Source organism: Chiloscyllium punctatum, chromosome 7, assembly GCF_047496795.1.
Source record: "Chiloscyllium punctatum isolate Juve2018m chromosome 7, sChiPun1.3, whole genome shotgun sequence".
Classification (NCBI taxonomy): domain Eukaryota; kingdom Metazoa; phylum Chordata; class Chondrichthyes; order Orectolobiformes; family Hemiscylliidae; genus Chiloscyllium; species Chiloscyllium punctatum.
In genome coordinates, this window is record NC_092745.1 from 57,144,155 (window position 1) to 57,164,076 (window position 19,922).

At 40.4% G+C, this 19,922-nt stretch overlaps 1 protein-coding gene across 6 annotated transcripts in view; it reads left to right on the forward strand.

Annotated features, from left to right (window-relative positions):
- LOC140479668 (nucleoprotein TPR-like) overlaps window positions 1–19,922 on the forward strand; it is a 152,657-nt gene that overhangs the window by 74,217 nt on the left and 58,518 nt on the right. For all 6 annotated transcript variants that reach the window (XM_072573618.1, XM_072573620.1, XM_072573619.1 and 3 more), the window contains exons 32-39: window positions 294–440; window positions 6,875–7,073; window positions 12,718–12,941; window positions 14,516–14,595; window positions 14,929–15,137; window positions 15,259–15,528; window positions 17,251–17,375; window positions 19,541–19,636. In XM_072573618.1, the coding sequence (XP_072429719.1) occupies window positions 294–440; window positions 6,875–7,073; window positions 12,718–12,941; window positions 14,516–14,595; window positions 14,929–15,137; window positions 15,259–15,528; window positions 17,251–17,375; window positions 19,541–19,636 (1,350 nt within the window). The remainder of the gene's footprint in view (window positions 1–293; window positions 441–6,874; window positions 7,074–12,717; window positions 12,942–14,515; window positions 14,596–14,928; window positions 15,138–15,258; window positions 15,529–17,250; window positions 17,376–19,540; window positions 19,637–19,922) is intronic.

Genomic DNA, 19,922 nt, shown 5'->3' on the forward strand with positions numbered 1-19,922 from the left:
AACTTTGCCAAAATTCATGCGACACTCATTTCCTGATAGAGGCTACGTTGTCATCTTTTGTCTTGAATGGCCAGAATTGTAACATTTCGTATTAATCTTTTTCTGGAATTTCCAACTTTGCATGTCAGTTGGTGTACTGTTCAGTACAGGATTGTGTTAATCTCTCATCCTGCATCAAATCTTAATGTTTACATCTCCCAACTTTGCTACTGTTTGGCCAGGTTGGTTTCATTAAAAGCATAATTGCTGGTTCCTATTTTATGTGGAGCATAATTCAAGCTCTTCCTTTGCAGATGGTTGCTGAGACATCCTCTCAACTTACAGCAGAGCAGCAAGCAGAGCAGTCCTCTTCTCAAGCCACTCAGGAGTTGCAAGAAACACTGGCCCAGTCTGAATCTCGAGCTAAGGCACTTGAGTCTCAGGCTGAAGCCTTGCAGAAGGTGAGGTCAATAGAAATGAAATTTCCAACCCCACCACCCCCCCACCCCTACTCCTAAAACAAACAGAAATTATAGTAAATGTAAATGTTCTCCTTTACAATTCTCTCTCTCCTTTCATGTAACTTAGAACCTGTTTCAGTAACTAGAATTTTTATGCAACTTGCTAAACTTTGATTATTCCTCTTGAACCCTGCAACTAGAATGCTTTTTGATCATTCAGGCCTGTTTTACTTTAGTCATATATAATGTAGGAGTGCTGGAGTACCTACTTTGCAAACATCAACAGCCAACGCAGCCAATATGAATTTGAAAATACGTATCAAATATAAATTGTGTGGAATTTTCCACACATTTATAATTGCATTGTAAATTGGAAAAGACTTGATTGCTTGGAGAACAATGTCAAAGCAACACTCCTGTCACCAGTTTATTTTCATTGCTTCAGCAGTCAGATTTGATAAATCTGTTTGGTATAGTAAGTACTGTTTTGCAAGAGTCTTTACCCCATGAATGTCATTCAGTCCAGAATTTCAATTCCCCATTCTCAATGATGTGGGAGCCTAAACATGATTGCAGAAACTCAGATTGTGAAGGCTTTACTGTAATCTTTAATCAGAGCTGCTTACTAGATGATTCATCTTGATTATCTCCTGAAATTCCTTCAGTCACATGTTAATCCTCAGCCAATTTTATTAATTCTGCACTAGATTTATTGTCATGTGTACATAAGTACAGTGAAAAGCTTTGTGACCCACAACCACAATCTGCCGAGTACAGGCAGATCATAGTAAGCAAAAACATTTGAGATCATTGGATAGAGGCATACAGGTTACATTGCATGGGCCATGCACCCGGCAAGATCAGTAGTGAGATATTGTGTGGTGAAAAATATAGGAAGCAGGTGCTTCAGAGGCAAAGGAAACTCCAATTTTATTAAAACAAGCAAAATTGAGAATATATGTAATCCCTGACAAGAAAATGAATACTTAAAAAAAAAATGTTATGTATCAAGTGAAATGAGACTTGTCTGACAGCTACTAACATCCCAGTTAATCCTGCAGCCCTGACTTGGTAGAGTTAGTTTTGAATTGCGGAGGGCAGTTAATTATTCGATGACAGGGAAAAGTGAGAGAGAGAACGCGAATCTTGGGCTAATATCCTATTTCCTTTTCCTGGGGATTGCCCTGTCCCAAAACCCAAGGCCCTAAAGGAGCTTTCCACATGCATCAAAGTTTCACCTGCACATCCACCAATATCATTTATTGTATCCGTTGCTCCCGATGTGGTCTCCTCTACATTGGGGAGACTGGGCGCCTCCTAGCAGAGCGCTTTAGGGAACATCTCCGAGACACCCGCACCAATCAACCAAACCGCCCCGTGGCCCAACATTTCAACTCCCCCTCCCACTCTGCCGAGGACATGCAGGTCCTGGGCCTACTTCACCGGCGCTCCCTCACCACCAGACGCCTGGAGGAAGAACGCCTCATCTTCCGCCTCGGAACACTTCAACCCCAAGGCATCAATGTGGACTTCAACAGCTTCTTCATTTCCCCTTCCCCCACCTCATCCTAGTTTCAAACTTCCAGCTCAGTAACTGTTTCCTTGACTTGTCCGGACTTGTCCGACCTGCCTATCTTCTTTTCCACCTATCCACTCCACCCTCTCCTCCTTGACCTATCACCTTCATCTCCTCCCCCACTCACCCATTGTACTCTATGCTACTCTCTCCCCACCCCCACCCTCCTCTAGCTTATCTCTCCACGCTTCAGGCTCACTGCCTTTATTCCTGATGAAGGGCTTTTGCCCGAAACGTCAATTTCGCTGCTCGTTGGATGCTGCCTGAACTGCTGTGCTCTTCCAGCACCACTAATCCAGTATTTGGTTTTCAGCATCTGCAGTCATTGTTTTTACCAAAACCCATCCTTCCTACTCTACCTTACTGAGCTGGGTCAGAGGGTCTTGATGACCCAAAGTGGCTTCTGTTGGCTTAGACAACTGGTGGATGTCACTGGCATTGCCCCCAGTCAATCTCTTGGCTCTCCAGTCACAAATATGTTGAAGTTCATAGGTGAGAAGGTTGCTCGCTCCCTTTTTCCTGAGTCTGCAACTAGCTGTGGTTGATTCTGTTGATGCTGGCTGGACCTTTTGCAGAAACTGATGTCAGGGTTCCCCTATTAAGCTGTCGGTTTCCTTATCTCCCACTAAATCTGGACTTGATCACTGAGCTGTTGTTCCTCCTCTCCGGGCTCAATGAGCTTCCTGACTACAACATGAGGTGTGAATGCTTCTTCAATTAAAGTGAGTGGGTTTCCAATAGCATTAAATGCCCATTATTACTCTTAGATGGGTGTAGGTTAAGGTGGTGCTGATAGTGTGAAGACCTTTCCCATTCAAGGCAGACAAGTTTGCATGTCATAAAATTGTGTCGGATATTTAGTATCTCTGCATTGGAGTAAACTATTAAAGTTGAATGGCTTTGCATTTTGTCAGCTCCAGAATGTCTCTGTTGTTTGCTGTGCTGGCTGGCATACATTGGCTTTTAAAAGAATGTGAATACTGCAGATGTTGGAGTTTAAAGTCAAGAGTGTGGTGCTGGAAAAGCACAGCAGGTCAGGCAGGCAAATCGACATATCGGACAAAAGTCCTTCATCAGGAATTAAGCTGAGGCATTTGGAGGGAGGTCTTCCTTTAGCTTTGCAAGTTAAACCCCCGTTCCAGAGAGCTGCCCCTAATCTATCTCAACCAGAACTCTTAGATCAAATGTGAATTCCATAAACTCATGTCCCAAGTTCAGAGGGTTTTACTGCAGGGTATCTGATGGGAATTTTTGTGCCACCTTACATAATAGTAGGGAAGAAGCTGTTTTTGAACCTGCTGGTGCATGTGTTCAAGCTTCTGTATCTTCTGCCTGATGGAAGAGTGCATTCCTGAGATGGGAAAGGTCTTTGGTGATCTTGGCAACTTCTTTGTGGCAACAAGTTGTGTAAATGGAGTCCATGAATGGAATGTTGGTGTCCATGATGAGCTGTGCACACAACTTTCTGTAGTTTCTAACAGTCCTTGGTACAGCAGTTGCTGTAGCAGGCAGTTGTGCACCTGTGTTGACCTGTTGCGCCCCCCCCACCCCCCCCCACACATACACACACACGCACACACAATGCTCGGAGATACTGTAGTTTTACCCCCTTCATCTTTTTTTTGGGTCCTGGAGGGAAAGAGAATGATCACCCGTGTGCACAGAGACATGAGTTCATGGTCTTTTCTGGAACAGCGGTTTCTCAATGAATTATATAATCATTTTACAGGGAGGAGCATCCAGATAAGGCAACTTAGGTATTAATAGGGTGACTGTTACAATCAATGAGTATAGATTACAGAGGCCAACCCCTTTACTGTGATACAATAGGTGTTCTGAACTTTGTTCACTGGAGTCATACAATGGATACCTTTCCCCTTGTTAGCTGATGATTTAACAATATTGTTAAAAGACTCTACATAATGACTGCTTTTGCACCTTGTTAACCCATTACCCTGGCATCCAGCACCCTATTGTTAAGTGTAAGTTCTTAACTGATCTGAGTCCTGCTCAGCTGAAACTCTCAGAACTTGGCACTTTGCCTGCCTGCGCTCAGCTGAACCTCTTGATTAACAAAACTCAGAAGTTAACCTTTGCCATGCCTGCTTATACGCATTCTCACCTTGACAGTATCTTTTCAGTGGCTTACCTGTAAAGGTTGGTGAGGGTCCTTGTGGGCATGTTAAATTTCCTCAGTTGCCTGAGGAAGAAGGGGCATTGTTGAGAGTTCTTGGCTGTCACATCTTAGTGGGATATCCAGGACAGGTGGTCAGTTGTCGTCAGTCTGAGGAACATGAAGCACCCAACCACTGTAAGGGGGCGTATTCTTTTTCTTCTCAATTAATGATCAGTTATTTAGTTTTGGTGCCGTTGACAGAGAACTTGTTATTATTGCATCACATCACCAAGTCCTCTCTCTTCTTTCAGTCTTCTTCCTCATTGTTGTTTTATATCTGTCTTACAATGGTGCTGTCATCAGCAAACTTGTAGATGCAGTTTATTTGGAATTAGGCAACACAGTCATGGGTGTATAGGGAGTGTCATAGAGGGCTGAGATCAAATCCTTGGAGGGTTCCAGGGTTGAGTGTTATTGAGCAGAATGTGCAGTTGTCTGCCTTCATTACTTGCGGTCTGTGGGTCAGAATGCTGAAGATGCAGTTGCAGAGGGCAGACCCAAGACCTGGGTCTTTGAGTTTTGAGATCATACTGGAGGGTATAATGGTGTTGAAGGTGGAGCTGTAGTTGATGAGCTGGAATCTAACATAGGTGTACTTGTCCACATCTTCTAGGAATGAGTGCAGGACTAAGGAAATGGCATCCACTGTGGACCTGTTACTTTGGCACATTGTAGAGGATCAAGGCAGGCTGGGAGACTGGAGTTGATGTGGGCTATGTCTAGCCTATTGAAACACTTAAAAAGTGTGGAGGTCAGAGCCACTGGGCGGTAGTCATTAGGCACATTGTGTGTACTTTCTTTGGTACTGGAATGATGGTGGCCTTCTTGAAGTAGCTGGGGACTACGGCTTGTAGGAGAAAGAGGTTGAAGATGTGACTGAATATCTTCACCCTAACTGGTCCACTTTGCTGGGTACAGTAAAGATCATGGACACTGCAACATGTGTAGCTATGGTGTTGTAAATGTGAGTTCCAAAAGTGTCTACAACACGGCTATCTACTGAAGAGACTTTGCCCACGGAAGCCAATCCAATACCTGCCACCCCATTAATCCATTCGCACTACCAAAGTGATGGAAGATGATATGGCAGTGTTATCAATAACTCACCAATAATATCATTGATTATGCTTTGGTTCTGCCAGGACTGCCCCTGGCCTTAACCTCACTTCAGTGCAACTCTCAACCTGTGATCTGTCCTGGAAAGAGGACCTCAGCAAGAGGATTGGATTGCCACCACTTCCAATTTACCCTTCTAGTCACATGTTGTGACTTGGAACAATATTGTTGTTTTCCACTTGTGCTGTGTCCAAGTTCTGGAGCTCCCTTCCTGATGGCACTAGATGTATCTATATCACATTGACTGAGTACTTCAAGGATTTGGCTCATCATCATCTCATACACTTGAGGATGTGCATTAAATGCCTACCTTGTCAGTAATGCCCATCTCGGATTCATAAAGTTTTTGAGACTGTTTGTACTTTATTTGAACAGGATAGTTTCCAGGAAAAAGCCCATTTCAGAATTGACAACATATAATTTTTTTAAAAAATCAAGGGACTCTTTGATTAATGCAAGAAACGGTATGTAGAAAACTAAGACTTTGGATCCATAAATTAAAACCACTGAAACAATGCTCAGTTACAGTGAGTAAAGTAAGTCTGATGGGATCCATTCAAAACACTAGTATTGAGGTAGAATTGTTTATAAATCCTTAAACTTCAGTTGGAATATGTGATAATTCTAGTTTCTGTTTGTCATTGGAAGAGTTCATAGAGTTACCCAATTAAGTGAATTGAGCATGTACTCGCTGTTAAGCTGATGCTGCAGAGTGATATTCTATTTTGAATTCTAAAGGAACCCTGCGATAGACCATAGCCAGTATTTCTGTCTTGTTCAGAGCAATGCAACCTGCCCTTGAAAGAGGTTAAATTCAAAACTGATCTGCAAACGTGATCCATCACCCACTCACTGAAATTTAGTTGGAACTCTGGAGCAGATACTATTAACATTTTTAAAATTAAATTAGCATTCTTAGAATGAGTAATTTATTGTTTGATTTGAGTAGTGCAGGCTATTTCAGAGCAAATGACTTTGAACCTTTGATTGCCAAAGCTTTACACCGTTTAACGGTTTCCTTGCTGCATATCTAAGTCCATTATATTTATTTTCCAAAAACCTGTTCAGAGATTTTTTACATACCTCTGAGGCAGGTGAGATTTGGTCCCAGGCCTCCTCTCTCTGAGGTCTGGACCCAGCACTGCATCACAAGAGGCTCTAGTCATAGTAATAATATCAAACCATTTGCAGATATATATCTAATCGTGTTATTCAGTGCTGTAATAATGTACTTCTGGAGCATTTGGGACTTGAATTGGGCCTTCTGGCTCAGAAGCAAGGACACTACCAAACGAACCTCAAAATATTTTAATTGACATTATTACCTATGTCTGGATTAGAGGCAGGGGCACTACCACTGATCTGCTAGTCCTTCTAGACTAATTGACAACATTGATTAAGATGATTCATCACTGACTCCATTACCATTTGAGACCTAATAAATATATGAAATAAATACTACAGTTTTGATGTAGCTGCATTTTAACCATTCAACCCAGAACTTTGGAAGGCAACCTGTGATTAAGTTCAACTTCTGCTTTCAGTAATTATTTGTTTTTTAATTAGTCTGTTACTGAAAAGGAATCTGAAGTGACAAAATTGCAAGATGAAGTTTCCCAATTGCATGGTGAACTTTCCCGCTTGAGGCAGGAGCTGCAGGATAAAGGAAGTCTTGAAGAGCAGCTTCGACAGCAGATTGTGGAAAAGGAAGAGAAGACGAAGAAAGCAATTTTGGTAGCCAAGCAGAAGATAACACAGTTGGCTGGTCAGCTATTTTTATTTTCACAAATCTATTGCATAATGACAAAGTATTCAGGAGAAACTAGAATTTAAAGTTGTATCCATGATTTTTTTTTTTTTTGCAATTCACTTCTGTGTTTCACACCATTGCAGAAAATGAGAGGGGTGCTGGAAAAGCACAGCAGGTCAGGCAACATCCGAGCAGCAGGAGAATCGATGTTACAGGCATAAGCTTTTCATCTGCTCATCAGATGCACTTCAGCACCACCTACTCGACTCAGATCTTCAGCATCTGTAGTCCTCACTTTGTCCCCATTGCAGAAAATCTCCACACTGAGACCATAAAATGTAGATGTTTAAGAAGGCCATTCAGCCCATTGAATCTGTCTCCCATTCAGTGAGATCATGGCTGATCTGTTTCTCAACTCCACTTTCCTGCTTCATCCCCACAACCGTTGATTTCCGTACTGATTAAAAATCTGTCTGTCTTAAATGTACTAAATGATCCAGCCTTACTAGTCCTCTGTGATATATAATTCCATGGATTAATTGATCACCCTCTGAAAAGCGGGGGGGGGGGTCGTTTGAAATTCTCTTCTCTAATGGACAAGCTGTTCCTGAGAAAAAGAATAAAGGAGATTTACAGCCCAAGAACAGGCCCTTCGGCCCTCCAAGCCTGAGCCGATTCAAATGTACTGTCTAAAACTGTCAGTCAATTCCTAAGCATCTGTTTCCCTCTGCTCCCCACCTACTTGTGCATCTGTCCAGATGCATCTTAAATGAATCTACCGTGCCTGCCTCAACCACCTCTGATGGCAACACATTCCAAATGCCCAACACCCTCTGTGTGAAGTATTTGCCGCATGTATCCAACTTAAACTTTCCACCTCACATCCCACCTTGAAAGCATGACCTCTCGTTATTGACTCCTTCACCCTGGGAAAAAGTTTCACTCTGTCCACCCTGATTATACCCTTCATGATTTTGTAAACCTCAATCAGGTCCCCCCTCAATCTCTCTTTCCAGTGAAAATAAACCTAATGTACTCAGCCTCTCTTCACAGCTAGCACCTTCCATACCAGGCAACATCCTCGTAAACCTTCTCTGCACCCTCTCCAAAGCGTCCACATCCTTTTGGTAATGTGGCGACCAGAACTGTACACAGTATTCTAAATGCGGCCGAACCAATGTCTTGTACAATTTTAACATGACTTGCCAGCTCTTATACTCAATACCCTGTCCAATGAAGGCAAGCATACTATATGCCTTCTTGGCCATTCTATCCACCTGTGCAGCAACCTTCAGAGTACAATGGGCCTGCACTCCCAGATCTCTCTGCCCATCAGCTTTTCCCAAGGCTCTTCGTTCATTGTATAATTTGCTCTGGGAATTAGTCTTGCCTAAATTTGTCTGGATTGAAATCCATCTGCCACTTTTCCACTCAACTCTCCAGCCTGTCTATATCCTCCTGTATTCTCTGACAGTCCCTTATGCTTTCTGCTACTCCACCAATCTTCATGTCATCCGCAAACTTGCTCGTCATACCAACAGTGCCCTCTTCCAGATCATTTATGTATATTACAAACAGCAGTGGCCCCAATACTGATCCCTGTGGAACACCACTGGTCACCTTTCTCCATTTCGAGAAACTCCCTTCAACAACTACCAGTCTGTCTCCTGCTGCTCAACCAGTTCTTTATCCACCTAGCTAGAACACCCTGCACACCATGTGACTTTGCTTTCTCCATTAGTCTACAATGGGGAACCTTATCAAATGCCTGACTAAAGTCCATGTATATGACATCAACAGCCCTTCCTTCATCTATCAACTTGGTCACTTCCTTGAAGAACTCTATTAAGAACTCTGGTCAGGCACGATCTCCCCTGCACAAAACCATGTTGCCCATCACTGATAAGCTCATTCTTTTCTAAATAGATCCTATCCCTCAGTACCCTCTCCAGCAACTTCCCCACCACCGACGTCAGGCTCACTGGTCTGTAGTTACCCGGAATATCCCTACTACCCTTGTACAAGGGACAACGTAAGCAACCTTCCAGTCCTCCGGCACCTCACCTGTATTTAAGGATGCCACAAGGATATCTGTCAGGGCCCCAGCTATTTCCACTCTCTCCTCCCTCAGCAACCTGGGATAGATCCCATCCGGTCCTCGGGGTTTGTCCACCGTAATAACCTCTAGCCTACCCAACACATCTTCCCTACTCATGCCATCGTGATCCAGACTAATCAAACTTCTATCTCTATGTCAAGATTCATCAAGTTCCTCTCCTCAGTGAACACTGATGCAAAGTAATAATTCAGAATCTCACCTATTCTCTCAGGTTCGCCACACAGGCTTCCTTCAATATCTTTTAGTGGACCAATCCTTTCTCTAGTTACCTGCTTGCTTCTTATATAAGAATAGAATGCTTTGGGATTTTCCTTAATTCTGCTTGCTAAAGCTATTTCATGACCCCTTTTAGACCACTTGATTCCTTGTTTAAGACTTTTCCTACTCTTACAATATTCCTCCTGTTCTGTTCTGTTCTTAGCTGCCTAGACCTTATGTACGCTTCCCTTTTCCTCGTGGCTAGTCTTACAATTTCTCCTGTCATCCACAGTTCACGAATCTTGCCCTTCCTATCCTTTGCCTTCAATGGGACATGCCTATCCTGCACTACCGTTAACCTAGCTTTGAAAGTCTCCCACATCTAAAATGTGGACTTCCCTTCAAATAGCTGTGTCCAATCCACATTTCTCAGCTCCTGCCTAATTTTGATATAATTGGCCTTGGCACAGTTTAGTACTCTTCCCTTAGGACCACTCTCTTCTTTATCTACAAGTATTCTAAAACTTACAGAATTGTGGTCACTGTTCCCAAAGAAATCTCCCACTGCAACTTCTACCACTTGTCCTGGCTTGTTACCCGTACCAGGTCCAGTATGGTCCCTTCCCTTGTCGGACTACTGACATACTGCTCTAGAAAACTCTCCTGGACGCTTCTTACAAATTCTACTCCATCCAGACCTCTGACACTTAGTGTATCCCAGTCAATATTGGGAAAATTAAAATCTCCCATCACCATTACCTTATTATCTCTACATCAATTCATAATCTGTTTACCTATTTGTTCTTCTACCTCACGCTCACTGTTGGGAGACCTGTAATACAGCCCCAACAATCTAACTGCATCCTTCTTATTTCTCAGCTCCACCCATAATGCCTCACTACCCAAGACAGCCATAGTGTCCTCCTTTAGCACAGCCATGATGTCGTCCCTGACTGGCAATGCAACTCCACCCCTCTTTTATTTCCCTCCCTGTCCCATCTGAAGCGTCTGTATCCTGGAACATTTAGTTGCCAATCATCATGCCCTTCCTTCAACCAAGTCTCTGTGATGGCAATAATATCATACTCCCAGGCACCAATCCAAGCCCTAAGTTCTTCTGCCTTACACACAATGCTCCTTGCATTAAAGTAGATGCATTTCAGGCCACCAGTTCTTTTGCGCTCACCTGCTCTCTGCCTATTCTTCCCTTTATTAATGCTATCTTCATAATTCTTACAGTCTCCAGTCTCCACTTTGCTGCCTACTTGTTTTCTCTTCTGGTTCCCAGACCCCTGCCACATTAGTTTAAAACCTCCCCAACAGTAGTAGCAAAAACTCCCCAAGGACATTGGTTCTGGTCTGGTTCAGATGTAGACTGTCCCTTTTTATAATAGTCCCACCTTCCCCAGAACCGGTCCCAATGTCCAACAAATATGAGCCCTTCACTCCTACACCATCCCTCAAGCCATGTGTTCATCCTGCCTATGTTTTTTCCATTTTTATGCTGGCTAGCACGTGGCACTGGTAGTAATCCTGAGATCACTATCTTTGAGGTCCTCCCCTTTAACATCTTTCCTCGCTCCCTGAATTCTTCTTTCAGGACCTCCTCTCGCGATCTACTTATGACCTCTGTCCCTAGACTCTCCCACAAAGGGGAAAATAAAACGCTCTGCGTCTACTTTGCTAAGCCCCTCAAGAATTTAATGTTTCAGTAATAATATAATGTCCTCACTCATTCTTGTAAATTGCAGTGAGTGTAATCCCAGCCTCCTCATAAGAAAACCCCACCCTACCCAGAATCCACGTAATGAGTCTCTTCAGGACTGCCGACATTGCAGTATTTTTGTCTTTGGACAAAAGAGCAAAAGTAGTTGGTGGTATTCCAGATGTGGTCTGACAATTGCTGTCTTTGTTCAAGAATTCCATAGATTTACTGTCCTCTGAGAGAAGAAATTTTTCCTCCTCTCTTGTTTTAAATGGGCAACCCCTTATTCTGAGATGATTCCCTCTGGTCCTAGACACTGCCATAAAGGGAAGTAACCTTCTGCATTTAACATGTCAAGTTTTCTGTACCCATAAAACAGTCTGTCCAGACCTGTGATCAGCTTCACGAATCTTTTCTCGACTGCTTCCCATAACTTGCCTTCGGTAAGAGGGCCAAAACTGTTCATTATTCTAGGTTTGGCCTGACTAGGGCTAGGAATAGTTTTAGTGAAGCCTTTCTGTTTTATGTCATTTTCTATTTGAAATAAAGACCAACTTTCTATCTGCATTTCCTATTACCTGCTGAACTTGTAAGTTAGTCTTCCATGACTCCTCAACTTCCTGTGCTATAGCTTTCTGCTGTCTTTTTTTTTTCATTTTAGTATTATTCAGCTCCTTTCTTTCTGCCACAGTATAATGTCATATTTTCCCACATTATATTCCATGTGCAATGTTTTTGGCTACTTGTCTATGGCCTTCTGCATTCTCATTATGTCACCCTCTCCACTTGCTTCCCACCTATTTTTTGTTGTCTGCAAAATTGGCTGCAAAAGATTCACTTTCCTCATCCAAGTCAATAATATATATTGCAAATAATTGTGCCCCTAGCACTGGTCCCTGTGGCACCCCATTAGTTACAGGTTGCCATCCTGAGAAAGCCCTCTACCTCCCAACTCTGTCTTCTAATAGTTAGTCAGTCCTTTGTCCTTACTAATATAATACACCTAACAGCATGGGCTCTGAAGCAGTCTTATATGCAGCATTTCATTCAATGCCTTTTGATCATTCAGATATTTTACACTTATTATTCTCCCTTGATATGTTCTGCTTGTTACCTACTTGAAGAATTCTAATAGATTTCTCAGCGTGATTTCCCCTTTGTGCAGTTATGTTGACTCTGCTTGATTATTTTAAATATGCAACACACTATGGTGTGGAATTATGGATCTTAAATTGAGGCAACATACAAAATTTGAAAATGTAATTATTAGATGCAAAATTGATATATTAAATTCAGCTTTTCTTTTCCAAAAGCAAAGGACTGAACACCAACATATTTTGTTTCTCAAGTGAGTTTTTTACGTCCAGTTTGTATTGTTGGTGCACACTTGAGGTTCTCTGCACATGCAGATTAAGACTGACCAGATTTAATTCAGTAAAGCACAGAGCATTTGAATTAGCAATGATTAATTTTGATAATTAGTGTATTGCTATAAAAAGTCTATTTTTAATAAGATTAGTTTTTAAAAGTTGCTTCCTAATGACTATGTATTTAACCTGAGTCGTCCTTAGATTAAAAGAAATGCGATGATGAGAGTCATAGATTTTATTGCTAATCTAAGGTGGTTATTATTTTAGGATTGAAGGAGCAGTTGGCACAAGAAAATGAGCAATTGAAGCAGCACAATGAAGAATTTCAACAACGTATCACTAGTTTAGATCAGCAGAGAGAAGAATTGGAGGTGCGTATGAGTGCACTAAAATCACAGTATGATGGTCACATCGCTCGACTTAAGCGGGAGCTGAAGGAGCATCAGGATCGACAACATGAACAGCGTGAAGAACCACAAGAAATAACCAAAGTATGTAATTAAATTTTATAGCAAATGAAAATTGATACATTAGAAAAGTAGATAATTATGACTGTTTAGCTTTTTAGTAAAGTTTTAAATTTGGCATGTAAATTTGCTTTTATTACATGGTATATTCTGATTGCTACATAATTGTTCAGAATATTATTGCAAGGAAATCATTAAGTTCCATGTATAAAATCAAGCTTTGTTTAAAACTTTTTATTCATTCATGCGATGTGGTTATCACCAATCAGGAAACATTTTTTGCTCGTCCTGTATTGCCCAGACAGCTTTTAAATGTCAGTCACATTGTATGTATGGAGATGCATGTAGAACAGATCAGGCAAGGATAGTATCTTCCTTGCTAAAAGGACATGAGTAAGCCAGATGTTGGATTGTTATGACAAATGGCACTGGCTTTATAGTCAGCAACAGATTACTAACTCGAGTTTTTAAAAAAAAGTTGAGTAAAATTCCGCCAACTTCAGTCACTAGGCCATCCCCTCCACATTTTGATTCTGCAATTTTTTCTGAGCTATCATTAGAGCTGAAATCTGCTTATGCGAGCATTTTGGTTTTTGGTAGCTTGAGTATATTTCTTGCCTTTTGACCTTCCAGTTTTCAAAGAGAACTGATTTCTCTGTTGCACCATCTACCACCTCTATTGGCATATTGTCGCAAATTTTTGATTTTTACAATTAATGCAGACACTACCTTGGGAAAGAGTTTTCTTAAACTGAAATTAAATCGAGAAAATAAAGAAGGTCTGAATGTGTCACTTTTGAGCTTGGTATTTGCATGTGAGAAACTGATTTGAGGAAATAGAGTTTGAATATGCATGCTTAATTATTGTGCTTTAGGCAAATGAGACCTTAATTTAATATCCTAGCCAAAGGGAAGCACCTATAAGAATGTGTTTCAGTCCAAATGATTTGTTTAAACATCAATTTACATGGACCCTAAAAATAAAAAGAATAAAATGAATGGCCACTAATGCAGCCGGGCAAGCTGGTGTGGAAATTCAAGGGGTTGAATGAGGCTGATTTTCTTTCTTTTGTCCTGTACAGCACGTACGTAATTTGTGAATGCTTGGGTTGCTGGCTGTTGAGATTTGATGTTTTACTTGTGCAAGTTTGTAAGTGTTAATTTCATTAAGTGAAAATTTTGAAGGCTGTGAAAATGTATAGCAAGTGAATAAAAGTTTTGCAGATTGGAGCAAAGTTGCATTTCTAACAGTTTGAAGAAATTCTTCAGGGATTGAAGAGGAATTAAACCATCCTAATGGTGATGCACTTAGTTTAGTTGCTTGTTACATATTTTCTGCCTAAGATTGCTTCAAATGGTGAGTACTGTGCAGAAAATGAATTGCTTTCTGCATTTTTATTGGGCCTATTTATGATTCATATAGATATCTAATTGTTGGTTTCATGAAATGTTTCAAACAAAAATTGATTTATGTGACTCATCTGATTCATTAATAAAATCTTTGAAATTTAAATAATTTTTAAAATAACCAAAATAGCATTAGCAATATCAAGCAATGGAAAAATGTAGCTTCAAATTCATTTTCTCCTATGTATCAGACTTCTGAACCACAGAGACAACTGGATCAACAGCGACAGATAACCCTCAAACAGACTCCAGCATCCGTGGACAGAGGAAGGTAAGCACTAACTAGCGTAATTTTTGTTTATGTTATGCATGTCACCAAGTTTTAAAGTTTAACCAGTTAAAGGTTAAAGGTTTAACCAGTTAAAAGAGGCAGGTTATTAACTTGCCTGCTCAAGAGAAAAATATCGATTTTTCAAACTTAAATCCAATGGAGACCACAATGTTCACAATATCAAAACATTCGATTTAAGTTGTTTATTTCCTGCATGTTTGTCCACGATATTGTTTGTTAGCCTGCTGCACATTTTTCATGAATGAATGAATTCTTTCGGATCTCTGGACTTGAAACCTATATTACATCAATCTATCTTTAAATTCTACATAGTTTGAGTACATCCGATCCTCCAACAGCCAATATAAAGCCAACTCCTCTTGTGGCAACACCCAGTAAGGTAGCTGCTGGGCCAGTAGCAGGCAGTAAATCTACACCAAGAGCCAGTATTCGGCCAATGGTTACCCCTGCAACCGTCACTGGACCAGCTACAACGCCAACAGCTACAGTAATGCCAACAACACAGGTAGAAACCCAAGAAGGTAAGAAACCATTTGTATTAGATATTTTTTATTTGACTTAAATTGATGTTTTGTTTGATATTGATAAGCATTGTCCACTGTGTTTGTTGTATTGAATAATTTTCTTATGTTTATTGAACAGCCATGCAGTCAGAAGGACCAGTTGAGCATGTAACTGTTTTTGGTAGCACAAGTGGAACAGTACGTTCAACAAGTCCAAATATCCCAAACTTGTCACAGCCTATTTTAACTGTGCAACAGCAACAGACACAAGCAACTGCCTTTGTGCAACCCACTCAACAGACTCTTCAAGTAGAACCTGCAAATCAGGAGCCATCCTCTAGCATGGTAGATGTCATACAGAGCTCCCAGGTAGAAAGACCTTCGACCTCTACAGCAGTGTTTGGAACAGGTTAGTTTATTTTGAAAGTTAAACTGAATTTTCAATTGAATATCAATTTTAATTTCAGCCTTTACTTAGTGGCTTGAGATTTAGGTCTAAGAGTTAACTGTTCATCTCCTCAACTGTGGTTTTTGTTCAGTCAGCTCATGGATGATCTGTGTTTCAGCCCCCCTTTTTCCCTTTCGCTCCACATGTCTTGACCTCCTTAACTTAAAAAAAATGGATCAATCTCTGACTTCAAAGCAGAATTTACTGCCCTTTGTGGAAATAATTTCATATATATTAAATTCTGTTTATAACGTCCTTAACAAACTGGCTGTCAATGCTTTCTCATTCTTAATTTTCACCACTAAAGGAGCTATGTTCCCTTTAATGTATACCACTTAATTTAAACACCTCTATTAGTTTTAGCTTTATCATCTTAATCATAAATTGGTGAAAAACTGAAGCTATTGGATTTTCATTTGCATCGATCATCAAAGACTTATTAAGCTTCAGTACTGAATGTTTATTCAGTTGGAAGATTTTAACTAGTTTTGATTCTTTGAAACACTGAGGTCATGTATATTTTTGTTATAAACACATTTGAAAAGTTCGAAAAATGGAAGTGTTTCGACTTGTGATGATTCAAAACTAGAGGTCACATCAACATTTTTGCTGATAGGGAAGTTGTGTTGGGAAAAGGACTTCACGGCACTAAACAGTCAGCACAGACTAAATGGGTTGATTGAACTGTTGCTGTGCAGTTAATTCTATGTACACTTGACCACTGATATCAGTCTACTACCTTCAAACCAATTGTTACCTCCAGTTCTTTGGATTTTCCTCCAGCCTCAAAAGCTGGCATTTGTAGATGACATTCATCATTGTGATCGCCAAGAAAATTCAGTTAACTCAGTCTCTGATCAGTTCAATTGAATAAATTTTAAGCCATTTTGCAACTCATTCGAGTTGTCTCACTATTATTTGTGATACTGACAAGTCTGTGGCAATTTTGTTCCTTTCTCTTGTCTTTTAGATAATTGTGAAGGAGTTAAAATTCATATGTCCATCCAGATGCCTTTTCTAATTAACGTGTTTTATTTTCAGTTTTCCATCTACCTTTGGAATTTTACTGTTTACTTTATGACCATCTTAGCAATAATTCCAAAGTTTTGATTAGGTTAAACGTTTTGAAATCTGACTATCATTGAAGTCCTGCAATCTTTTATGTGACAACCTAGAACAATGCTGCAGTATTTCAAATAATCTAGTGGTTATTTGTAGATGCCTCCATTTCTTCACCCTTTATTTGATGTATGATGCTACAATCTGTAAAAACTTGCATTGTGTACTTTTGGCGGCTGCTTGTTTTACACTGATGTAAAACAATGCATTCCTATGTTTTGTGCATTAGTTTTTTAAAAATTGATATGGTAGAGCTTATTTAATTAGGAGAGTGTCTGACTTCAACCTTGACTGTAATTAGAAGTTCTGTGCTCCATGAAACAATTGATAGTTTACTGGAAAGTGAGTCCTGAACTAAAGATTAAGGTTAATTTTACATAAAAAAAATTAAATGACAATTTTTGTGAAGCACTTTCGTCCGAAGTTACTGAATTTATGTCTTGCTAAATCTGGCTAACGTCTCTGTTGCTCAGTTTTCATGCAACAATTGTATCAGTTATAGCTGCTAATGTACTGAATTGTCTTCAACTTTTGAAGTTGAAGTATTTGTGTAATGTTTTTCAGTTTCAGCCACCACCATGTCCAAGCGTCAGCGGGAAGATGATGATGAGATGAATGCAGAAAACATAGGTCATAGTCAGGATGAATCTCTGGAACATCAGTCGAAGAAATTGAGAGTAGTTCGAGTGGTACGTGAAGCATTCTTTTTCCGAACATGCCAGTGATCTTTGTTGGATAGCAGGCTAAAGGGGAGGTGCTCTGAACTGCTGCATATGATCAATGATGTTCCCAGCCTTCAACAACCTGGGCTTTGAACTGCAGATATGAATCATTTATATAAACCAAGAGAAAACTGTAGATCTAAGTTTGAAGATAAGCAAATTTTATGCAGAGAAATCATCCATACGGGATGAGAGGCAGATTTTAGGAAAGGTGAGAAACTGAAGGATATTTAGATGACATCGTACACCATTCCAGTGCTTAAAAATCCAAGGTTTAGATGCAAAAAGCAATCAGTCAGAAGGGTTCTCTGATTGGGATTTTGCAAGAATGAGAGATGATCGTTTTGGGGTAAGATTATGAAGGTACTTGCGAAGGTACATGTCAGGAAGAGGTTTATTCTTTTGAGGGAGACTAGAACTACGGAAGATGATGGATAAGAGGTCTTTGAAAACTGAAATGGGAATTTTTTTATTTTCCACCCAAGAAATGAATGAAACTTGAAATTTATTCAAAGCAGCATTACATTTTTGGTCAACTGGGGAGCCAGAAGGATGGAGTTAGAGTGGAGACCTAGACCAGATCATCTTCATTGAATGGGAGATGAAGTTTGAAGGGCTGAGTAACTGAGTCCTATGCTCCTAAATTGCATTGTCCTTCACCTCGGAAGATGGAAAAGTGACAATCTGGTACTTCAGTTATACCAGACTTGAGAGCCAAACACATCTTCAGGAAATATTTATTGTCCTTGAATTAAGTACAACACAGATTCACCACAATGGCTCAGGGCTTAAAGGAATTAAATGCAAAAATATTGCAAAAACTTGTGGCCACATTGAGGTGTTTAAAAGGAAGATAGCATGTAAATTTTTATTATACTTCCTGTTTGTGGGACAGAGGGGCAAGAGCAAGGTCGTTTGGAATTTCAGTCATCGCACTTGTATTCTTCCATCTCTCTCAAAAGGGAATTGATGTTGAATCAATTTAAAATTTCCAAGGCACAATATTTTTTAGTTACATGAGAATTTCAAGGGACTTGGAGCAGAGGTGGGTAAATAGATTTGAGGTGCTAATTGGCAGTGATCTGGTTTAATTATATGCTAGAATATGTTCAGGTGGGCTATCTTTGTTCTGAAATTGACATCTTGCACTTTAATGGACAGCTTGTAGCTGTGAGAAGTTCCCAAGTTCCCTCCATAATCAACGGTGAATAAATGTCTATAATTGAAAGGGATAAGTTAAGTGTTCCTTACCTCCCAAGCCAGGAGGCCTGAGTTCCACAAGTGTGTAATCCTATCTCTGAACAGGTTGTTTTGAAAATACCTGATCAAATTCATGTTGACATGTATATAACGGCTCAAAGTTTGGATGGAAAATAGCACCCCCAGTGCTTATGGCTACTGTAAACAGGATTTCAATAGTAACCCTTTCTGGATCAATGTATAATTTCTTTCTTCCTTAATTTATTGTTGTATTTCGTTCTCTGGATCAGTTTGACTATTTAAAGCATGCTGTCCCACACTTAGGCTATTCAGTTCATCTAAAGCAAATTTCCCTCTAGCATTTTATCAGTTTGCAGTTCAGCTAGATTTCAAATATTTCCTCTGTGTTACATAAATAGGATAATTATGTGTGCCCATTTTTGCCCTGCGTTCTCATCTTGGCTGCATTTTGTACAGCTTTGGATAAGTGGAGGACAAAGGAGAAACTTCTGTATCAGTTCAGTATGGTTGTTTTCACGATGTGTATTCAGTCACAAGAGTCATGTCATGCTTGCGTGGAAACCTGTACTCTACGTTTTTTTCAAACTTAATACTGCAAATAAGAAAGATGTAAAAGACAGAAGTGAGATGAATTCTAAATCCTCCTGATAATTGTCTGGCAACACCATACCAGACGGATGACAGTTATCACAGAAGGCTTGTTGCCACCTTCACAGGATAGTGAGCCACAGAATAAATTGATGCCCTTGCCATTGTTGCCTATGCTCCAAGACCATCTGTTTCCTGAAGTTCCTGCTCCAGACTTGTTCAGTGGGAATATTTTCTGCATTACATTGCACTTGGTAGAACTAATTTTCATTCAATTTTCACTATTGAAAGCAGTAGGACTAACATGCGTCTTGTAACTTTAGGAAGAACATTTGCAGGAGGTGGAAGAAAGTGCTGAAACAGACACAGACATGCAGGTCCAGCCAGAGAACCTAGATTCACAAGACTCTATCTCTCAGGTGAGTTGATTATTAATGGTTGGCATTGTGATATTTAACTTGTGTGTACACATATACCTTATCCCTACATCCATGAGTTGCCACTTAGTAGTACCTTGAAGTCAAAGAAGATGAGTGTAGAATTGCCTTGGGGCTGAAATGGGGTACTACAGAAAGAGAGCAAGGACTGAACAAAATACCATGTGTCAGAGCAAATGGGGTGGTGGAGGGGTGGCAAATGCTCCATATGAGTAGCCAGTCACCCCCTTGAACCTGCTCCACCACTCAGGAAGGGTGTGGCTGATCT